General features: G+C 43.8%; 1 protein-coding gene across 1 annotated transcript in view; it reads right to left on the reverse strand.

Annotated features, from left to right (window-relative positions):
* The window catches only part of mfsd14bb (major facilitator superfamily domain containing 14Bb), a gene marked incomplete at its 3' end in the record, with an annotated part of 26,068 nt that extends 15,618 nt beyond the window's left edge, over positions 1-10,450 (reverse strand). The window contains exon 1 of the mRNA XM_080532906.1: positions 10,201-10,450. Within this exon, the coding sequence (XP_080389032.1) occupies positions 10,201-10,239 (39 nt within the window). The 5' untranslated portion in view covers positions 10,240-10,450. The remainder of the gene's footprint in view (positions 1-10,200) is intronic.
* Positions 10,451-14,038: the final 3,588 nt, after the last annotated feature.

Below are 14,038 nucleotides of genomic sequence, written 5' to 3' on the forward strand. Positions count from 1 at the left end.
CACCTTATAGCATATTTTCAGCATATTAAGCAGTATAAATACTTCAAACATGGGAGCCAAACCCAGTAACATTGTGAGGGCTGTTAATACAGCCAAGGGAATATTAGCAAATTCATCTCCTGTGGCTATAGTGGAAAAAATGAATCCTCTTGTTAAGGAGATTAGCGAGATATCAACGAAATGGAATATTCGTTGGGCAGACATTGAACAACCATGGCCAGCAGAGGGCACCTTTGATTTACAATTAATTGCAACATTGGAGATACTTATCAATGTACATAAGGCGCATCAAAAAGGAAAGATTAGATCAGAGAAACGCAGGTTAGAGTTAGCTATTTTAGACCTCTTCAAGGTAGAGGGGCAGAAAGTAGCATTAGCTTGGAAAGAGAAAACAGCTCACATGGATCCAGAAAAAAGAGATGAATTGGCCAAAGCAATGGAAGAGAAAGTGAACATTCCATTCTCACACACAGCTCCAATCTCCAGTCCTCCTCCCTATGCCAAGAGACTGGAGGACAATTCTCAGCGGATCTACCCTCAGGTCCCTGTCCTAAGTACGAGTGGAACCTTCACTATCAAAGATAAGGATGACAATGTACTGGAGAGGGGAAGAGCGAAAGTGACCGTGGACTTCGAACCAGAGAACAGGTCTGGTGCCAAACCGAAAATAAAGGAGGAGCCGAGGGAAAAAGGGGACGACAGGAGGGACAAGACGGATGACGGTGAAGATGGCAGTGGAGGAGATGGCAAAGATTCCAGTGATGACAGCAATGCACAAGGAGGCTACAGTTCTCCGATAAGAAAACTACTAGCCAGGGCCGAAAAGCAGGGAGGGAAAATACGCTATAAGAAGGGAAAAGAAGAAAATAGTTCTGAAGATGAGCAGAAGTCTCTGAAGGCAGGGAAGAGAAGAGAGAGCTTAGAGCAAAAGAAGAAGAAGCTGCAGGAAGACAGGGATGAAGAGGAGGGAGAAAGGAGGGCAAGAAAACTCCGTGCGAAAATCCTAAGAAACGAAGAGGACTACAGACAACAGCTGCAGGACCTAGACGTAGAAAGAGAAACGTGTCGTCAATCTCAAGCGGCAGCTTCACCTGCATCCCGGTTGAACTCCCCAAGGTCCGGAGCGACACCAAGGTCCGGAGCGACACCAAGGTCCGGAGCGACACCAAGGCGGGAAGCGACACCAAGGCGGGAAGCGACACCAAGGCGGGAAGCGACACCAAGGCGGGAAGCGACACCAAGGCGGGAAATAAAGACGGAGCCATTAACTCCACAAGCAAGCGATTATGAAACAGCATCGGAAGAAGAGGAAACTCAGGGGAACTTCCCAGTGCTGATTCGAGGTAACCAGATGGAATATCGTCCTTGGAATCATACGGATCTGTCAGAAGTGATCGAAAAACTCCCAGTCCTGGAAGATGGAGGTCATCCTTGGACGGCACAAGTCGACGTGAGATTGACAGGGACGCACGCTGCTATGGGGGATTTGAAAAGACTCTTAGCTACCATTACAGGATTGGACACCATGCAGGAAATATTGATGAAGGCGGGACTTCATAGATATATTGATACATCCGTTTATGATCCAGAACTCTTCGCAGCAAACAGAGGCAAGCTGTGGAAGGCAATCAGAGAAACATACCCTACTCACATTCACCCAGACAATGTCATTGTGAAGCCACTGGGGGGAGATGAAAATCCCCGGGGGTACGTTGCCCGTGTGCACTCTCAATGGAGAAGTGTGACAGGGAAGGATGCCGAAGATAACCCGTTAGAAAAAGCCATAATCAGGGAAAAGATTCAACAAGGTCTCCCTACCCCAGTTAAGAACAAGTTAGCAGAAGTGGTGGGCCTACGACACATGAGCAAGGCTGTTTATATAGACAACATAGCACACCAAGTAGAATTATTTAGAAAGAAGATTCAGGCACAGAAGGCACAAGACGAGGACTCACTCAGAAAACTAACTCAAGTGCAATTGCAAGAAGGCAAGAAAACCAAAGAGAGAGAGCAGACTATAGCCCTACAGGTCCCATCTCAGCCACAGCAACTGCAAATTGTCCCTCCCCAGTCATACCCACAGGGGCCACAAGGGGGGAATCCATACCCACAGGGGCCACCAGGGGTGCAAGTGGTTCCATACAACCAGCCTGGCCAAGGACCACCACAAGAGGGATGGACCACAGCACCAAGGAGGGTACTAGGACCATGTTTCGTATGCGGCCAGTATGGACACTTAAAACGTACCTGCTTTAAGAAGAACCAGGGGGGCGCAGGGGGGAAACAGAAAGGAGGAAATAAGCCCCCTGCTGCACCGGCTCCAGGAGTGGTGAACCCCTATGGAGGCCCAGCAGCTGCGCTATAGGGGTGCCCAGAAGATCCGAAAGGGGGGTGCCAGCTGGTGGTGACAAACAGGCCTGAAGATGAACCTACAATATGGGTGTCGGTCAACCAACGTCCATTAGAATTGATGGTGGACAGTGGAGCAGCCTACACCTGTCTGAAGCCTGAAGACGCCACGCACCTTCCTATGTCTGGGAGATATGTGAAGACAATCGGATTCGAGGGAATTAAACAGCTGATCCCTACTACTGAGCTTGTAAGCTTAGAGTACAAAGGACAGAGAGCAAATCTGTCAATACTTGTATCAGAACACACGCCAATAGGGCTACTAGGGAGAGATGCACTATGCCAGTTAAATTGTACCGTGAAATGCACACCGGACGGCTGTCAGGTGACAGTGCCACAAGAGAACAGACAACTGTCTGTCATGATGGACAACAACGCATCTATGGTATATTGGGTGGGAGGGCTTAGCCCAGACCTAATGGAACCAGCAAGGATGTGGGACAATTATATCCTGGCACACATGGCAGAGGCCAGAAGGCCTACTGATCCATTGCATTGTACACTCCAGTATTTTAGAGAAGTTGCAGATGCAACCCCAGATGAGTGGCTGAAGCATCAGCCAAAACAGGTACAGCTTAGTGCAAGTTGTATAATCCTAGGCCCTCAGGGAGTGGCTATGAAGATAAACAGTGACACTTATCTAGATCAGGAGCATAAGATTGAGGGTAGCATCCCTCATGTGACACTTATGATATCTGAACACTATAAGCAGAAGCATTTAGGGGCAATGATGGCAGACTCAGAAAAAGCCAGATTTGTAACGACAAAAGAAAACCCTGCGATCTGGAGGAGCATTGATGGACAGTTCACAAAACTGATGATCTCTGCTCAAGGAATAGGACATCCGCAGACTGTGAAGCTAATGAACCAGCTAATCCTTCCTGTACAAGCTGACAGAGACCTCAGAGAAGAAATGATGCAGAATGTGCCAGCCGACCTGTGGGCAAAGAACAGTACAGACATTGGATTTGTGAAATCAGCTCGTCCATTGAGAGTTGAACTCATACCGGGTGCAGAACCCCCTTGGAAAAACCAATACCCATTGAAACAGGAAGCAATTGATGGAATTGAGCCACAGATCAAAGGACTGTTAGAGGCAGGAGTCCTGAAGATAACTCAATATCCGTTAAGCAATACACCTCTTCTGCCAGTGACGAAACCTGATGGTTCATATCGTCTGGTACATGACCTACGGGCTGTGAATGAGGTAGTCGTCAGCTATCCAGCTGAAGTTCCTGATCCTCATGTGCTGTTGACTCAGATTCCATGTACAGCCAAAGTATTTACAGTGATTGATTTATGCGGGGCTTTCTTTTCTATACCTCTTAGTGTAGAAAGTCAAGGGTTATTTGGGTTTACCTACAAAGGTCAGCATTATCAATATACCAGAATGCCACAGGGGTACAAACACAGTCCTCATGTTTTTAATCAGGTCTTAAGGGAGGACTTAGACGGGTTAGAACAGATGATAAGTAGTACTGCCATTCAGTACATGGATGACATACTCCTTTGTGCCCCAGATGAAGAAACATGTCACAGGGATTCCGTCAAACTGTTAAAGGTTTTGGCGGAGAAGGGACACAAGGTGTCTAAAAAGAAGCTACAGTATTGTCAGGAAAAGGTAACTTACTTAGGACAATCCATTACGCAGGGACATCGCAGCGTCACAAATGAACATTTGGAAGCTATTCAGAGGGCTCCAAAACCACGAACGGTTAGGGAAATGATGATGTTTTTGGGCATTACTGGGTATAGTTCAGCATGGGTGGAGGATTACTCTAGACTAGTCGCTCCATTGAGGGGGATGATTAAGGAAACAGGTAGTGATAACCTCCAATCTTGCATTACTTGGACAAGGGAAGCTGATTTGGCGTTTGAGACAATTAAACACAAATTGCAAGAAGCGCCAGCTTTAGCGCTTCCAGATTATTCCAAAGAATTTGGATTGTATGTTTCTTCTTCAGCCGAGGGGAAGTATGCCTGCGCTGTTCTTACGCAACCAACAGGCATTGGACCTAGTCCACAGCCCATAGCCTATTACTCTGTCGCATATTCAGAGGTAGAAATGGGTTTCGCGCCATGTTACAGAGCAATGGCCGGGGCTTATCTTATGTACGAGAAGGCAACAGCCTTAACAATGGGGTACCCAATTACCATTCTCTGCCACCACAGTCTAAGGAACCTCTTGAATCAAGGCAAGTACACTTTGACGATGCCTAGGATTAGGGATTATTACAGGATGTTGGAAAGGGAAGATGTAACCTTACTAAGATGTAACACACTTAACCCAGCAGAGACCTTGCCAACCCCAGAAGATGGGGAACCACACGATTGTGTGAAGGAAGCTACGAGGTACTCTAAGCTTAGAGCAGATCTACTAGCTTTGCCTTTAAAGGAAGCTGACGTTGAGTATTGGACTGATGGATCTTGTTACCGGGTAGGAGAACATTTACGTGCCGGGTATGCCATAGTCCGATCCCAAAATTCGAAGTTCATTGTAGAACAGGCCGAGGCTGTTCCTCAGCCTTGTTCAGCTCAGTTGGCTGAATTGATTGCCCTCACAGAAGCATGCAATTTGGGAACCGGACAAAGAGTGACAGTATACACCGACTCTGCCTATGCCCACAATGTGTGTCATTTACATGGAGCTGTATGGAAGGGACGGGGTTTTAAGAAAACTGATGGTTCGCCTATTCAGCACCACGCTCAAATCATGAAGCTGTTACAAGCCATGATGAAACCAAGGGAATTAGCCATAGTGAAGTGTGCTGCACACAGATCTGACTCATCACATGTCACACAAGGTAACAGGGCTGCAGATGATGCAGCCAAAGCTATTACAGGAGCAGACAAAGCAGGTAAAGTTCTGCTGGTCACACATGAAGTACAGTTACAGGGCATGGTCACGCTTGAGGATTTGTTGATGTTACAGAGTGAGGCAAATGCGCTAGACAAAAACTTATGGTTAACAAGAGGAGCTAGTCAGGATGACACAGGTCTATGGAGAAATCATGAGGGGCTGGTTGTGGCACCCCCAGATTTATTAGGCGTACTGATACAGGAAGCTCATGGATTAGCACATGTGTCCAGGGGGGAGGTAAGACGCAAGATCACCAAGGAATATGGTTTTTGGGCTCCATATTTGTTGGAACAAATAGACCATGTCCTTGGTCAATGTGTGGTCTGTTTGAAGAACAATATCAGACCTGGAATACCAGTGGGAACTGGGCATATCCCTACCCCAAACGGGCCAATGAAACATTTAGTGATTGATTATGTGGACATGATTCAACCTATTGCAGGATACAGGTACATGCTAGTTGTAGTAGACAGGTTCAGCAGATGGGTAGAAGCTTGCCCCACTCGAAGAAAGGATGCTCAGTCTGTAGCAAAGTTCCTTTGCAGGGAAGTCATGCCTAGGTTTGGAATTCCAGATAGGATATCGTCAGACAATGGTAAGGAATTTGTGGATAAGACGGTAAAGCTTATACTACAAAAGTTGGGAATCAAGCAGAGACTTGGGTGTATTTACTCACCTCAAAGCCAGGGGATAGTAGAGAGGATGAACGGGGTCCTTAAGAACCGTCTTTCTAAGGTCTGTAAGCATACAGGTCTTAATTGGTTGGAAGGACTCCCTCTTGCATTGATGGCCTGTCGTTCCAGTGAGATTCGAGGGCTGCACTTGACTCCCCATGAACTGGTGATGGGGAGGATAATGACAGCTCCCTGTGTACGAACCAGTGGGAAAGGGCCAAGTTTGGCTCTCCTGGAGAGTGACATGAAAGCCTATGTACAGTACATGACTAACCGGCAAAAGAGTATCTCTTCTTATGTGCTCCACAAACAGGAACGTGAGGAGGAGGTGAACGCACAGGAGAGGAAGGACGCGTTGCAACCGGGTGACAAGGTCTACGTGAAGGTCTACAGACGGAAGTGGCATGAGGCTCGACGGGAAGGACCTTACGAGGTCGTTCGGTGCACTGGGACTGCCCTCCAGATCAAGGGGTCCCCCACCTGGTATCACGTTCATCACTGCATCAAGGCGCCCAATGAGGACGATGAGGGAGAACCTCAGCAGGATGGTGAGGAGATCCCTGGGGACGAGGAAGTCCACAGCTTGGACATCCAGGCTGACGAAGATGTTGGTGAGTATCTGCGTCATGATGCAGATGATGCCGGGGGCCTCGTCCCAGACCCTGTCCAGCCCACTGATGAGTGGGTCAACGGAGACCGTGAAGGATCCAGTGACTGCGACACCCCTCTTGGGGGTTCTACCGAGCCTGGTGTTGCCCCTGTTGTCACCCCTTCCGACCCTGACAATGCTCCAGACGGAGATGTCAGCAACCCGGGCGGATGCCCGGACCGAGGTACCATTGAGAGACACAGACCTGTCAGTGATACACCTCAACCAGACAGACCCCGTAAAACACCAAGGCCAATTAGGAGGAAACTCAAGCCATGCCGTTTCAGAGACTGATATACCCCTTAGTGTTCCTACCCCATTGACTTCTTTGGACAATGTTACACTTTACTCACACACTGTTATGCCTGGACGTCAGAGAAGAATGGTCATAGCAAGTAGAGCTTTTACTTGCCCACATTCACGTTGTACTATTGATGATTGTTTGATCTATACCGCCGAAGAGAGCGAGTGGTATTTGTTGGATACTACATATATTACACTTGATCAGTACTCAAGCAACATGCAAGAAACTCGTGTGACATTAACTAATGTTGACCAGGAAGAGAGCTCGTATTGGTGTGCTAGACGTGATATCGGTGAACCGGTGTCTAGTAAATCCAACAATTTCAAGGACAATATTTGTAGGACCAGGCCTGACTATCCACACCACTATAGGACCTCGGACTGTGAGACATTGGTGCATAAATATGTTCACGATGAGTTACCAGGAAAGGTTGAAAATGTTGCTGTGAAGGCTCCTACGAAGGCGATTGTAGTTGCTACTGACGATTATTTGTTGTATGATTCTAATCACCTGGGGACACGGTCCCACCCTAATTCTGCCACTAGTATCATGAAAGATTTTGCTTCAAAAATGAATTATTCTGATTGCTGGATTTGTCAACAGGTCCCTGTAAGTGCGTCTGCTCCTATGTTTTTCCCCATCCCGTTAACTAAAGCAGAATGGCTTCATTATAATTGGCAGGGTTTAGCCCCATTTGTTTTACAGGGCAGGAACCAGAGCTCTTCTTGTCAGCCCAGCACGATTCTGGTTCCTTTAAATTCTTCCTATGCAGGTGTGGATATTGGTGTGTTGGAACGTCTGACAGCAGCGGTTAACAAACACCATAGGCCTAGCGGTGTGGGGAAGGTTATTATTGATAGGCTTACACATTTGTCACAACCAACAGGTCCGAAGAAGATATATATTATCCAAGCTATGTTCGCTCAATTAAATGGTACTGCATTGAGTCCTCATCTGTCATGTTCTGGGAGTGTGACTTCTACACGGTGGAGGGGTTCAGTTGTTATTTCTGGATTAAAATGTAAAGTTGTTGATTGTGCTATGGTGCCTCAAATGAAATTACATGATACCAATACTACCAGACGGCAGAGAGGCACCACGCAGCTTAAAGTCATGCCTCTCGTAAATGTTACAACCTGTATTGACATTCAAGTACGGCCCAAGATCAGCTCGGTTCGTCAGTTAGGGGCTGCGTCTTGTGTAGGTGGAACCATTTTCTCGTATCCTGGTACGGAGCTTCAACTCCCGGAACATGTGTTTCTTGTGTGTGATAATGATGCGTTCTCTAAGCTTCCTGCTTTCATTGAGGGTGGTTGTTATTTGGCTCATCTGATACCTTTGATTAGGAAAGTTACTCGGGAGGAGATGTCTGTACTTCACAAACAAGCAACCCATCGTAGTCGTAGGGCGTTGTCTGCCGCTCAGAAGTTTTTTGGCCTAATATTCCCAAGTTATGGTGTCTACAACACTCAGACTGAATTAAGTGCCTTATCATCCGTTCTTGAAAAACACATTAATGCTTCGGATGCTGTAGTGTCTGCCCTGGCCACTGAATTGACTGAAACTAAGAATGTAGCTCTCCAAAATAGAATGGCTTTGGACATTATTTTGGCCAGTCAGGGTGGTACTTGTGCTTTGATAGGCGGTGAATGCTGCAGTTATATTTCGGATTCTGGTAACGCTTTGCATGATTTTCATGAATCTAACAAGAAGGGTGTTGAGGATTTACATAAAGAACACGGTTGGAATATGTTAGATTTCTTTGATTCTGCTTTTTCAGGTATTGGTAGTATGATCAGGTCCGTCGCTATTATTTTTGTTGTCATTATCATCTGTATTATGTTACTTGGTATTTTGATCAAATGTTTTGGAAAGTGTATTTCGGATGTTCCTATTAATGCTTTGGTGTTGACCAACGTAGCTGATGAGCAAAAGCTGGATTCTGTTTTGCTTTCTGATTTTGTTTCCTCTTTTGATGATTTGTTTATTAAGTGATGTTTTGTGATTATTTGCGTCGATTACTGTTTGTTTCTTTCTATATCATGTGATTAATGTCAGTTGAGAAGTGGTGTGGTGGTTATGCAAAGATAGGAAAGCGGTTCTGTTCCTAGCGCAACGAAGAAAACGCTCTTGACTGGGAAAGGATATCAATCTGAGACAGCGGTAAAGGCTGTTCTCCAACTGGGTACAAGTGCTAGTAACCTCTGACCCCGACGCTTCTAGGACAAAGAAAACATCGGTCGTTGGAAGTTTCTATGTTAATTTGTGCATGATGGATTGTGTTTAGTTTAATTGTGGTTGTTATTTTCAAGATTCTTTTTGTTATTGGTTGATTTCTATTTTTTGCATGATGTCTTTGGGTTCTTATTAGTTATTTTTTATTTTTTGTTTTTTGATTTTTTATTTTTTTAATTTTTTTTATATTTTCTTAGCTGTGATATGTGGGGTTTGTGTTTTTGTTTTGGTTTATGTGATCATTTAGTTTCGGAACACCCTCTGGGTGGTCCGAGGGGGGATGTGTAGTATATTTTTACACATATTAATAGCCTTCTTATATAACGTATATCTTACACATATAACACACATATATTAACGTATATTTTTACACATATTACATGTATATATATATATATATATATACATACATATTATTACAGATGATCGCGGGGAGATTTGAGAATCCATTGTTGCGCATGCGCAGTCACACACACACGCATATGCACGCCCCCGAGGGTCTGGGCCAATCAGAGGCCTAGGAGGAGGACTATAAGACTTCCGTGCAGAGGCGTGAGCGGCCTGCTTTTTGACTATCTCGATTCACGGTGTGACTGTTCAGTGCCTGTAATCTGAAGACCCAACCTTTTTTTGAATAAATACTTTTAAAACTTTGGACCTTCTTGTATCACTGAAACAGAGAAAATACTCTACACTAGTTTGACTATAACATCATAGAGTGTCTGCTAGTTTGACTATAACATCATAGAGTGTCTGCTAGTTTGGCTATAACATCATAGAGTGTCTGCTAGTTTGACTAGTCTATAACATCATAGAGTGTCTGCTAGTTTGACTATATCTGGTTTGGGGGAGTCTACACACTGGTTTGGGGGAAGTCTACACACTGGTTTGGAGGCAGTCTACACACTGGTTTGGGGGGCAGTCTACACACTGGTTTGGGGGAAGTCTACACACTGGTTTGGGGGAAGTCTACACACTGGTTTGGGGGTAGTCTACACACTGGTTTGGGGGAAGTCTCCACACTGGTTTGGGGGCAGTCTCCACACTGGTTTGGGGGCAGTCTACTCACAGGCGTCGCGTCTCTCTTGGTGTTTCGGAGCAGCAGCATGATGTCCCTCGGTGTGTCCTCCTCCTGGACCGTCTCACATCTCCCCGCCGGGTCGGGGTTCACATGAAGTCCTGCATGCTGCCGTGTCCTCGATGTGTCCTCCGTGTCTTCCAGGTTGTCTGTCTTCTGGCTGTGTCTATGAATCCTAGGGTTAGGGGTATCTATCGGGATGTTGTCATGGAGGAGAAGTCAATTGAAACTGTTGGGGAGAATGTTTTCTTTTTTTCTTCCTGTCTCAAACTCCTCCGTTGAGATTTGCGTTCTGACCTGTCCTCTTCCTGTCTGACAGCAGCTGATCCTGGGTCTGCTGTTAGGCTTCACTTCCCGCGGTGTGCGTCAATGAGATCAACAACGGAACTGCTCCCAGATCTGTTGCTATGGCTACACCCGCCTACCGCCGTCGTCTTCTTCTTCGTGGGTTTTTAAGAAAACAGTAGTTTCAGAGTGTTGAGTGGAGTCAGCGCGCCCCCTAGGATGGGTTAATGTACTGCTGTACAAAACACAAGGTCTGACATGAAAGCCTTGATTATAATAATTGATTATAATAATAATAACCTTTATTATCCTGCAAATGTTGCAGCTCAATGCGCTTTAACATATCCACACAGCATAAAAAAATAAATAGAACAATAGTAATAAATAAAACACACAATAGCAATAATATAAACTACATAATAAAACAAGAATAAACCATACAATCCAAGGGACATAGAACAAAGATAAACAAAATAACTAAATAATATTTAAGAATTACTATGAGAAGTAAATACATATACAAATATATATAATATATACAAATATATATATATACAAATATATAATATATACAAATGTATAGTATATAATAAATAAATAAATATGTATAAATAACAAAAATATATACAAATATAACATAAATACAAATATAACATAAATACAAATATAACATAAATACAAATATAACATAAATAAATAATAAATGTATATATATTATTATTTTTTTTAATTACAAACGTAAATTTAAAACACTACAGTTTTAATGGGAAACACTATATTAATATATACACTATACACTATATATACACACTATATGAATGACTCATCAGGGGAATTATACTTTTGCAGTATAATGTTTTTATAGGCTCAATTATGAAACACACAAATATGCAGTAACAACAGAGGGTTTTATTCAACAAAAGGTCTCTACATCCAAAAGCTAAATGGATGGAAGTAACAGCAAAGAGGGGGGGAAAGCAAGCAACTGTGACTGCCAATGGCCCCTGGTCCTAGCACGGATTCTTTTTTTTCTTATGATATCTGATTTATAGACGATTCACTTAAGTCGCTAAAAGTGTCTGCTAAATGTAAAAATATAAATGCAATTCCGTTTCCACAAACTTCAAAATTATTCGTTATTCTGTAACTTCGACATCATTGGTTATTTATTGTTTAACAGATATTATTATTGACAAAATACTAGTGTTCCTTATTTATTTTACATAAATGAATATTCAGATCTTGTCGCGTCTCGTGTTGAGGAGGACAACATGTTTGTTTTATGCCTCGTTCGGCCGGGCAGATCAACTTATCAACTTATATCTTATATAACTTGTATCTTATATAACTTATATGTTCGGGCATATCAACTTATATCTTATATCACTTATATGTTCGGGTAGATCAACTTATCTCCAAACGAAGTTGAACTATTACATGAGAATTTGGGTTGTTGTGTCAATTGCTTCTGGTGCCTTATTATGTGAAGAACAGACATTGGAAATTGCACAACTTTAGTGGCTTTAGTGTTTAGCAATTAGAATGATTGTGTTCCCGGTGAGGACAATGAGATTTTCCTCGAGAAGGTTGTGAAAGATATAGAGAATTGTGTGTCTAGTGTTTTGACAGAAGGGGTGTTTGGAATTGACATCTGAGTGTAAAGCTCCAGGGTATCCGCGGTGTCTTGAAAAGTATTAAAAGTTGATAAATCAATTTGGGGGAAATCAAGACCCTTAATAAGTATTAAAAAGTCTTATCACGATTTTATGAGGTCTGGAATTTTGTAGGTATTGTTCTGAATTAGACTCTGTCCAAAGAGTTTGAGTCCTAAAACCTTTTAGTAAAAGTTCGTGAATTTATTAGTTATTAAATATTAGTTATTATTAAAAAACAAAGCGGAGATCCTGTTGAGTGGTCTAGTCCAGTGTTTCTCAACCCTCTCATCGGGGCGCCCCAGCCGCACCACATATTTGATCTGTTCCACCACCAGCTCACCTGATTCCACTAATCAAGTACAAAGCAATTATGGTTTGTACTTGATTAGTTGAATCAGGTGAGCTGGTGGTGGATCAGATCAAAAACTAAAACTGTTAAGTTAAAGGTTCACTGATGTCAACGGTTACAGCTCCAAGTGGCGGTGAGGTCTGGAAAAATATTGACAAGGTCTTTAAAAAGTCTTAGAAAGGTATTGAAATTAACCTCCAGATTCCTGTTTACACCCTGCGGGAAGTGTGTGTAGAGTTCAGCAGAATTGGTGTAAAGAGTTGATGCATGAGTTACGGATTGTGCACGCTGTGTCTTGAGTTTCTGTTTTAGTGTGTTAGCAATCGTGAAAAACTGTAAAAGATAAATGATCTTTTACAGTTTATATTATAAATTATATAAATTATAATTAATATAAATTATTTAGAAAATAATATAATCGTGAAACTGCTCCCAGATCAGCACGCGCCTGGCATCTTCTTCTTCGTGGGTTTTTAAGAAAACAGTAGTTTCAGAGTGTCGAGTGGAGTCAGCGCGCCCCCTAGGGTGGGTTAATGTACTGCTGTGCAAAACACAAGGTCTGACATGAAAGCCTTGATTTAAAAACGAAAGCGTAATTCTTCAAGTTAGAATTTAAAAAAAACGTGTGTTTGCGCTGTGCGTTACTTTGTTCATATAGTGACTGTTGACTAATAACATAATATACATACATAACGTCATTTACCACTGGGGAAAAAAGAGAGGTCTATAAATCCCACTATTTGGCAGGAAGACCTGCCGTCGAGCTTCCCAGTTTCCCAGGTCCCAGCTCACTATTTGGCAGAGGACGGGAAGAGATAGGCGGGACTCCTGTGGGTTGCAGGGTTTGGGTTCGTATGCGAACGGACCAGAGCTCAGGAGAACAGGAGAACAGGAGAGGACCCCCTTACAGACTCACACACCACCAGCGGGTAAGCAGCAGCGGCCCTCCAAACTAACCACACGTCCTCAGACAGCAGCATGCATGCAGGCGCAGGTAGGCTGGAGAAGCAGGTAGATGTTTGCATGAAGAAAGCTCCTGTGAGCAGACCCGTACCCCCCCTCCTCCCCCCCCCTCCCCTCCTTTGTTCGCTTGCGCCGTTTTTTTTTTTTTTTTTGCACTGATGCGATGGTTTGTAAATAGTGCTGCAACATGGCTGACATGGATACCTACAGATATCATACTACCTGCAGACGCTCACCTCCAGATGTCATACTTAACTATCAATGCGCACATGTGATTATGCGACGGTCAGCATGCAGCATGCACACCCCCCTCCACCCCCTCCGTGGCTTTATTCATTGTAAACAATTGTTCTCAGCTCAGAGCTGTGAGGATCTCGAGCAGTGTCTGTCTACACTACTTCTTCTCTGCTTGTAGTTTTTTAGTAAAAAAAGAAGAAATAGTCTCGATTTGAATGGAGAAGAAGAAGAGAGTATGCGACCAGATTAAAAAACAAAACTTCAAGTTTCAACGCGATTGTGTTTTACCTGGAGTGGGCGGGGCTATGTGTACCTGGAGTGGGCGGGGTTTACAGAGCAT

Source organism: Nansenia antarctica (assembly GCF_963989245.1).
Source record: "Nansenia antarctica genome assembly, chromosome: 5".
Lineage (NCBI taxonomy): Eukaryota > Metazoa > Chordata > Actinopteri > Argentiniformes > Microstomatidae > Nansenia > Nansenia antarctica.